The sequence below is a fragment of the Hippichthys cyanospilos genome, chromosome 9 (genome assembly GCF_059441005.1).
Source record: "Hippichthys cyanospilos isolate Australia breed blue-spotted pipefish chromosome 9, RoL_Hcya_1.0, whole genome shotgun sequence".
Taxonomy (NCBI): domain Eukaryota; kingdom Metazoa; phylum Chordata; class Actinopteri; order Syngnathiformes; family Syngnathidae; genus Hippichthys; species Hippichthys cyanospilos.
This window is the reverse complement of record NC_142377.1, coordinates 3,891,325-3,900,529: the sequence shown is the minus strand read 5'-3', so window position 1 is coordinate 3,900,529 and position 9,205 is coordinate 3,891,325. Positions and strand designations below refer to the sequence as shown.

Sequence of the window (9,205 nt, the reverse complement as noted above, 5' to 3'; positions counted from 1 at the left end):
AGTCAATAAACTGGTTTTGGTTCAACACAGCTGATATTTATTTGTAGTTGCTCCCTTTTTTAGTCCTGGTTTCAACCAAAAGTCATACTACACAATCTCGCAGAACAAAAGTTAAAAGTAATGTTTAGAATTAAGTGTTAAGAGATTTTTTGTGTTATATTGCTTTTTAAATATGTTTCATATGAAGAAATTGCTTGCTGGTAACAGCATTCTGAGATGCATTTCCACTGCAAGGCGGTTACTCTTTTAAGTAACCAATGGGTCTGCACTCAAATTTGTATTCTTTCTCAGATTGAATTTTGGCCAGGAAATGCAAGATAGAAGTTTATTTACATTTCTAATCAAATACTTTTTGTAGTAAATTCAACCTCAGCAATACTTTGTTTTACTTGTAATGTATGTGACAGATGAAATTAATGTTAATGTTATTGAAACCGTCTTGATGAGAACTGTTTATGTGACGGATGAAATTTAGACAAACGTTAATGAAACCGTCTTCTATTATAAATGAGAAGCGGTTCTACTTTTCATTTGGGCAACAGTTTTTCACATGGCATTTTGGAACTGCAATTTCCTCGGAAATGACAATGTATCTTGTTCTACCTTTTTTAAACTTTTGTATAATATTTTTTATACTATAACAGCTATATAATCTATAATTAGCCTCAAAGAGTTGCGGTTGTCCACATACTATTTTTTGGGGAAATAGGCATGTTCCTTACAAATAACAACTTGATAAATGTTCAAAAAAAAAGAAACTCTTTTTTCACTGCCTTGCAAAGCAGACTGAAGTCGTATGATGATTCTTTGCAAATCTATAGATTGAGTCGTCAAATCATTTTTGATTGAATCAAAACAAATCCTTTTAGCTTGAATTGAATCATTTTTAATCGAAAATTGATTCTGAATTGAAACAGAGACCCCAAAATCAAGATTATATCGTGAGACAAAGATTCCTACTCCTAATTTTGGCCATTTTACTGTGCAATTTTTGGGACTTCATACATTTCTGTTGGGAACCATAGTTTTTTAGTAATGTGAGTCCCTCTCTCCGGCCTTAATCTGTGGAGTTTGCATGCAGATTTTATCTGGGCACTCCGGCTTCCTCCCACGCTTCAAAAACAAGCATTGCAGGTGTACTGGATGTACTAAATTGTTCTTAGGTATGATTGGGTGCATGATTGGTTAGTCGTTTCTGTGCTCCCTGCGCTTGTCTGGCAACCAGTTCAGGGTGCCCCCTGCCTACTGCCCCAAGTCAGCTGGGATAGGCACCAGCAGAGACTTGTGAGGATAAACGGCTATATATATATATATATATATATATATATATATATATATATATATATATATATCATATAAATCATCTTCTTACTTCTCGCTTTAACGGGTTTGTAATCACTCACAATCGAACAAAGCTTTACCGTTCCGCCATTTTTAAACCAGTAAGGCCGACCAATAGCAGACCAGCATCTTCATGAGGAGACGCCGACCAATAGCAGACCAGCATTGTAGTGACGCATTGCATGGAGGCAGTTAGACCGCAACAGAAAATGTGCAATTACCTAAAAACACCTGCAGATGGAGACGAAACAACACAAATACAGCCAAGCTCCTAGGGTCAAGACAGTTGTTTTTGTCGCAAAACCAGGAAAATACATGTGTGTATATATATATATATATATATATATATATATATATATATATATATATATATATATATATATATATATATATATATATAAATGTGTATGTGCTCATTTCATTTTATTCTATATTAAATTGAGAAAGTATTCATGACTTTTCAATAAAGCAACCAATTCAACCAGTTTAGTATATTTTCAAATGTGTTTTGTGTCTGTCTGTCTTGGCAGCAACGTTTTGCAATGGAATTGACCCGGTTTGTTCATTTCTAAAATTCAGTATAGCTAAAAAGTAACAAATATTTTTGTTGTCAAATTGGACATGTTGCTGAATAATGAGGGGACATATGTTTGGCTTAAATGATTTTGTTGTTGTTGTTGTAATTTCCACAAACATTCTCAATGGGGGTCCTTGGAAAATTTGCTTTCTAAGAGGCGTCCCTGACTCCAGAAAGATTTAGAACCCCAAGTGTAATGAAAATATTTTAATGGATTTCCCCTAAAACAGGGTTCGCCAACTCTGCTCCTCAGGGGCACCTATCCAGCATGTTTTTTGGTGCAACTCTCCTGCAATGCCCCTCATTCAAATGATCAGCTCATCAGGAAGCTCTGCAGAAACTTGATAATTATACTAAATCATTTAAATCCGGGGCATCAGAGGAGAGTTACTCCAAAAACATGCTGGTAAGGTACCTTCGAGGACCAGAATTGGCAAATCCTGCCCTACAAGCATCAATATGCTACAGTAATAAAGACATAAACTAAATGGTGTTCTACAAGCAAAGATACCTTTAATGAGAAAAAAAATGTGAAATATGTATGAGAAAATGGATAGTAGGTGTCTTTCAAATGAAATATAAAAATAAATTACACATTTATTATTTATTTAACATGTCATGAAAACACCAAGTTTCTGCAAATACTTGGAAGGTGATCATTTTCCCAACTTTTTTTAAAACAGCTGTGTGATTCATTAAATGACTTATATATAGTCTACGTGTCATTCCTCAATTTTGAACTGTTGCAGAATACGATAACACATTGTGGGACTGTCAACAGGTGCATAGCTGGACAACTCACACAACGCACACAAGCACACACACATATACACAAAAAGAGTGAAGGTTGAGCTGAGGTATAAAAGAAGTGGAAAAGCATTTGCCTCACTTCAGAAACGTTGGTGAGGCCTACGCAGACATGCTGAGGTTTTTGCTCTTGACATCTCTGGCAGCCCTGGGTAAGAGAGCAACACAGCACACACGCACAATATGGAAATGTTCATATTGATCGTCTCTCTCTCCATCATGCTGCTTACTGTCACCTTGTCAGTCATTTTAAGCTTAGTGAAGCTAAAAGTGCAGAGCATTCTTTTTTTCTCTTGCACTTTCTCTCTTCCACACATTAAAATAAAACATTTACGTCTCCTGTGATATCTTTCTCCAACAGTGCTGGCTGAGCTGGAGCCCCAGCCCAGATACCTGGAGGACAGTTTGGAGAGGGTGGTGGGAGGTGAAGTGGCCCGAGCCAACTCGTGGCCGTGGCAGGTAAATGGAGCATAGGATGCATTGAATTGAATGGGCAAATTCTGCAGATCAAGCTTGTAGACATCAGTGTTGTGTTTCTTTTGTTAGATCTCTCTACAGTACAAATCTGGCACCAGATTCTACCACACATGTGGGGGAACCCTGATTAAGAGAGGCTGGGTCATGACTGCTGCTCACTGTGTAGACAGGTATCAGGATTGTTTTATTATATTATTAAATGTTCAAAACATGAATTTCATCATCCTAGTTGGGAAAACAATTAGCACACTACTACTCTTACTACATGACTTAAAAAAAATCATTATTACTTTACTCTTTTAGCGTCATTGTTATGAATCCCACAAACCACTTTGCGTGTGTATGTTTAATTGAAATATGTTCATAAATATTTTTTTGGTACAGTATTTTGTCTTGAATGTTTTGTATTTTTCCTTCTCAACTTACAGTACGCGACACAGCAAAGGCATTTAGAGCAAATTACATGCAAAAGCAAACTGAAAAGTATTGTACTATTTTACTTAATACACGATTGATTACACTGGAACCATTTTAAATGCTGGCCAAATTTCAGTCTTTTAGAGTTTTCCTCAATGTGTCTTTTCAGCCGTAGGACGTGGCGTGTGGTTCTTGGCGAGCACGATCTGAACAGCAACAGCGGCAGAGAACAGGTTATGAGCGTCAGCCGAGTTTATGTCCACCCAAGATGGAATTCCAACAACGTGGCTGCGGGGTGAGGACTAATGCCATGTTTAGCATGATGGCACCCACCGTGGCTGCCGTCTTCTGTTCGATGAGGTGAACAGAGTAAGAATTTCACTGTGTGGTTTTGTGCTATACATGTTTACAATAATTCTCTACAATCTACTTTTACACTACTTTTTTGTTGTTTGCCTCTTTTCCATTACTATCAGAACCAAGCCAGACTGAGACACTCACCAGTTCCAACATTAGGTAGCCTTTAGAAGACTTATTACAGTTTCCTAAAATGTTAGATACATTTACATCTGCCAGAGTGGCAGACTGGTTATCTACCTCAGCTTCAAAATGAGTAGGCCGAGGGTTCGCTCCAAACAATCCATCCACCATCCATCCACCACCCATCCATCCTCCATCCACATTTTGATTTTTCTTTTATTGAAATTCTTTGTAACATTCATGTTGTTTTCAAACACATACTGTACATAGGGTTATCAGAGTGGGAAAAAAATAATCATCCATCCATCCATCATCTACCGCTTTATCTGGAGTCAGGTAGCCGGGGCAGCAGCTACAGCAGGGAAACCCAGACTTCCCTCTCCCCGGCCACTTTTTCTGGCTACTCCCTGCCAAAAGACATCTCTCCAGGGTGCCCTACATCATGATCAGGGCCTCCTCTTGTTGGGTCATGCCCGTTAACTCTTAACAGGGCATCTGGGAGGCATCCTCACCAGATGACCAAGCCATCTCAACTGGCTCCTCAGAACGCAGAGGAGCAGCGGCTCAACACTGAACCCATCCCAGATGACTGAGCTTCTCACCGTATCTCTAAGGGAGAGCCTGGAAACCCGGTGGAGGAAGAGATAGTACACCCTGTGGAGGAAACTCATTTCGGCTGCTTGTATCTGAGATCTTTTTTTTTGGCGGGGGTCAAGACCCACAGCTCATGGCCATAGTTGAGGGCAAGAACGTAAATCGACAGGTAAATAGAGAGCTTCATCTTTGTACTCAGCTCTTTCTCCACCACAACAGACCTGAACAGCATCCGCAGCACAGCAGACGCTGCACCAATCTGCCTGTCGATCTTCCATACTACCCTCACAGGAACCCAAGATACTTAAACTCTCTTACTTAGAGAGGGCATTCCATTCTTTTACGACTGAGGACCATGGTCTCAGATTTGGAGGTGCTGATCTTCATCCCAGCCGCGTCATATCTGGCTACGAATCATTCCAGTGAGAGTTGGAAGTCATGGCCGGAAGAAGCCAACAGCACCACAAAACTGCAAAGAACATAAGTCCAATGCTGAGACCCCCAAACCAGATCCCCTCAATGCTTTGAAGGGCCTAGAAATTCTGTAAAATTCTTTGTTCATTCAAAATAATGAACAGAGTTGGTGACAAAGGCCAGCCTTGGCCTAGTCCAACCCTCACTGGAAATACAGTAAATAACACTTACTGCAGTAAATGCGGAACAAACTCTGACAATGGTGGTACCCAGGGACTAAACAGCCAGTATCAAGGCATCTGGTACTCTGAATTGTCAAAGCACCCCCCACAGAACTTCCTGAGGGACACGGTCAAAGTCCACAAAGCACATGTAGACTGGTTTGGTGAACTCCCATGCACTCTTGAGGATCCTGCTGAGGGTGTAGATCTGGTCCCCTGTTCCACAGCCGGGACCACACAAGCGGGTTTATGGCTGGCAATCAGGGCTATTCAAAAACAATTTTCTGGAATGTGAACAATGCATCGCCCCACAGCACCAAGACATCTCTAGAATTTTGCTGAATGACAATAGCAAATAGCAGTACAAAGGATGACTTGACTCAGCCATCCTGGAATGGATGTCTCCACCAAAGATCACTGGAAATTGTCAAAGAAATGTATGTTCATTACTAAGTGAATTACAAAAGGTCTGATTAATAACCTGGGTGGGTTAAAAACACTAACGAAAGAATGCTTAAAATTTATATTTGCTTTTAGTATTACTTAAAAAATGGTTAAAATATGTCTACCTCAAAAAAGGTCATTAATGGGCTTGAGTTCAAAACTCAGTGGTGCAACTTCCTAATGGTTTCCCGTAGAGGGTTGCATATGGGGAAGTAAAGCAGCAGACCGGCACTGGATCAGTAGTTAGGAGTTTGTTCAGTCATTGTGTTGATTGGATGTTGTTCACACAGCTATGACATTGCCCTGCTGCGCCTGTCTGCTGAGGCTTCCCTGAACTCCTACGTGCAGCTGGGCTCTCTGCCCCCCTCCGGACAGATCCTTCCCCACAACAACCCTTGCTACATCACCGGATGGGGACGCACCTCCAGTGAGTTTGTCATTCTTCTTCTCCTTCTTAGTGCTTTTGTGCCCATCCTCACTGATTTTCCTTCCAGCTGGTGGCAACCTGTCCTCCCAACTGAAACAGGCTTCCCTTCCCTTGGTGGGCCACAAGACCTGCACCAGCCCTAGCTGGTGGGGCAGCAGCATCAAGACCACTATGGTGTGCGCCGGTGGAGCTGCCGAGTCTGGATGTAATGTGAGTGTCCTCAAGGAAAAAGAATACATCGTCACAGAGAACACCTGTCGAGCTCGATCAAAATAGTATCGTTTGCAATACTGTGCAAGCGTTAGCACTGTAAATGAGCCTAAATGAAAATGCTCACTGATTACACACTGATCACCTGACTATTGTTGTGTGAGCTGTACTTAACTCTTGGTATGATGATTGACAACGCTTTCGCTTTTACTTGTGGCATTATTTCAGGGCGACTCTGGCGGTCCTCTTAACTGCGTGGTGAATGGAAAATACTACGTTCACGGCATTGCCAGCTTCGTGTCCGGCTTGGGATGCAACGCTGTCAGGAAGCCCACCGTCTTCACCCGCGTTTCCGCCTACATTGAATGGATGGACTCGGTGGGTGACTCACGTCACGGTCACTGACTTCCATAACTGACAGAACATCCACGTCATTTGCCCAAAACTTCTCTTTTCTTTTTTACAGATCATGATGTAAACAAACACAGCAGTCTGCAGTGGAGAACATGGACAGTTGTTTGTTTAGTCCATCATCATTGGTCTACCAAAGCAGAGTCTTTCAAAATAAAGCTCATTCACTTAATTTTGAGTGGTGACTTCTTTCTTGTCAGGGTCAAAAATCTGACCATTTAGCAGATGTTCTATATATCATAGTATTTAATGCTACAGTTAAATATATGGATATAAATTGGGGATTTTTAACGTTGGAGCATTGGATTTATTTTATTTTTGGGGGGGGATTTCTAACCAACAAGTGAAATGGCTTGTTTATTGAAACCCTGCCTTTGACCATGTAACTACCATGCTACCTCCATAATATCATTCTAAAGCTGACTGTAAGGACAAAACAACAACAAATAAGTTAATCTTGCCGCGATCAGCACTGGGAGTCAGCGGTGGATAAAATGAAGAAGCTAAAAGCAGGTGTTTTACTGATTTTGAAGTGAACGGGAGCTGCCAACAAAGCAAAAGACATGTCAAGAGAGCACACAGAGAAGCAGCCGTTCCTCATATCAAATCAAAGTAAATCTTTGTAACTAGTAAATGAAACATTGTTGGTCACTTGGCCGACTCCCTTCTCCAACCCTAGAATGAACCTGAAAGTAAGAAACATGAACACCTCCTCGGATATGGTGGCCATGCATTTACTCAGGTGGTACGGGGGCTGTGTAGAGGTGGTATGAGGGCTTGTTATCGTCATCAACCTTCTTGCGAGCCATTTTAATCTGCTCGGACAAGGCCAGTGCTGAGAGCATAGAAGAAGCAAGGAACGCTTGGAAATGCATCATAGAAAGAAAAAAAAACACACTTTAGGGGTGTTCAGAGTAGTAAATTAACATTGTAACATGGTTAAAAGCCTCAAAAGTTGGATTTTCATTATATGGGCCTTTTAAAAATATTTGTTTGAATGGAGATGAAAAGTATTGTACATGTCACATACATATGTTCATGTAGGCAAATGAACTGTCCTGGTAGATGGGGATAATTTGGACCAATTCCCTAGTTGGTGTTTGTCAAGCCCCGGAAATTGTTCAAAAATGGCAACATCAAAAAAAAAATAGTGAACCTCTAAAAAAAATAAATAAGTCAAACAGGAAGGATACACACATAATGGAATAAGCCGAGATTTGAACACTTTTCTTCGGGAATGTGAACCAGTGCTGTTGTGCACGGTGGGACCCTAAAAAAGAGCAAGAAAGTTATATTTTACGTATTCACTTTCCATGAAATGAAGTCACTACTGCATTATGTAACATTGTGTATCAAACCCCAGACACATCAAATATCAGAGACAAGTGAATATGTTGATCAAAACTACGCCCGTCAAGAGTTTCGGCATCATGTGCGGAATCTTGCCAGTGCTGATGATGACAAATGACTTAAGTCATAAAAATAGGTCACAAAAGTCACAAAAATAAAATAAAAACAACAACAAAAGCAAAGCTACTTCACGGAAAATACAGATTTTTATTCATCTTGAAAGATGATGTTTTTACAACTTCCTTTCATCCACATGAGGTAGTAGTCTTTTGGTGATTTGATGTGACAGGAAAATGAATTGTAGGCTGTAACACCTGGCTTGCAAAACCTCCCACCAGCAACAAGTGGCTCCAACTCATACTTTCCTTTCAAACAGCATGATTACTTCACAGATATAGAATCACATTCTTCAAAACATACAGCTTAGAACCTTGGCCATCATGGCTCATGTATAAACATAAATCAGCAGACTCCATTCTCAAATTTGCGAACCAGGCCACTTGGGTATGCGGTACTACATCCGACACATATACAATCTTTTGACATGCGACTTGAGTCTGTATGCTAGCTGTAACCAGCATGTGTGATGTGTATGCAACCCCCATATTATATGTTTTTTTCAATTTTGTGCCGACATACTATATTATATTAGAGTTATTTTGTAAGGCATCTTTAAGTATCATTTTAGTGCCTCGAAGCAGGGCCAAGGGTCCTTTGTTGGAAATTAAATTGATCACCCAAAACTAGCTAGCTAGCACAGCTAACTAGCAATTGCTACTGTCGCCCACAGCAATATTCGAAATCGGTGGGATTAAACTGTCTTCTAATCAATGATATACAAGATGTAGACGGCCAGAGCTCCTCAGATCTGTAGTGGGGTAAATGCCAGGATGACCGCTCAGGACATATGCAGCAGATAGGGTTCAAAATCGAGACTCTCACGTATAAATAAGGAGAGTTGTCTAGTATGTATATAATACCTTGAAAAGCTGACTTTTTTTTTTTTTTAATTGAGCTCTTTTAGTGGATTGTGCA

The 9,205-nt window shown here is 40.4% G+C and overlaps 1 protein-coding gene across 1 annotated transcript; it reads left to right on the top strand.

Moving 5' to 3' along the window:
• The first annotated feature begins 2,727 nt into the window (after positions 1 to 2,727).
• Positions 2,728 to 6,992, top strand: LOC148418563 (elastase-1-like). Its single transcript, XM_088423815.1, has 8 exons — positions 2,728 to 2,877; positions 3,087 to 3,184; positions 3,272 to 3,372; positions 3,789 to 3,914; positions 6,063 to 6,199; positions 6,267 to 6,409; positions 6,638 to 6,787; positions 6,876 to 6,992. The coding sequence occupies exons 1-8, from the start codon at positions 2,838 to 2,840 to the stop codon at positions 6,885 to 6,887; spliced, it is 807 nt and encodes a 268-aa protein (XP_088279941.1). The 5' UTR covers positions 2,728 to 2,837; the 3' UTR covers positions 6,888 to 6,992.
• Positions 6,993 to 9,205: the final 2,213 nt, after the last annotated feature.

Coding starts and splice junctions, on each gene's coding strand:
- LOC148418563 (XM_088423815.1), top strand. CDS start 2,838: ATGCTGAGGTTTTTGCTCTTGACATCTCTGGCAGCCCTGG. Junction 3,915..6,062: donor TCCAACAACGTGGCTGCGGG/GTGAGGACTAAT, acceptor TTGTTCACACAG/CTATGACATTGCCCTGCTGC. Junction 6,410..6,637: donor CTGCCGAGTCTGGATGTAAT/GTGAGTGTCCTC, acceptor GCATTATTTCAG/GGCGACTCTGGCGGTCCTCT.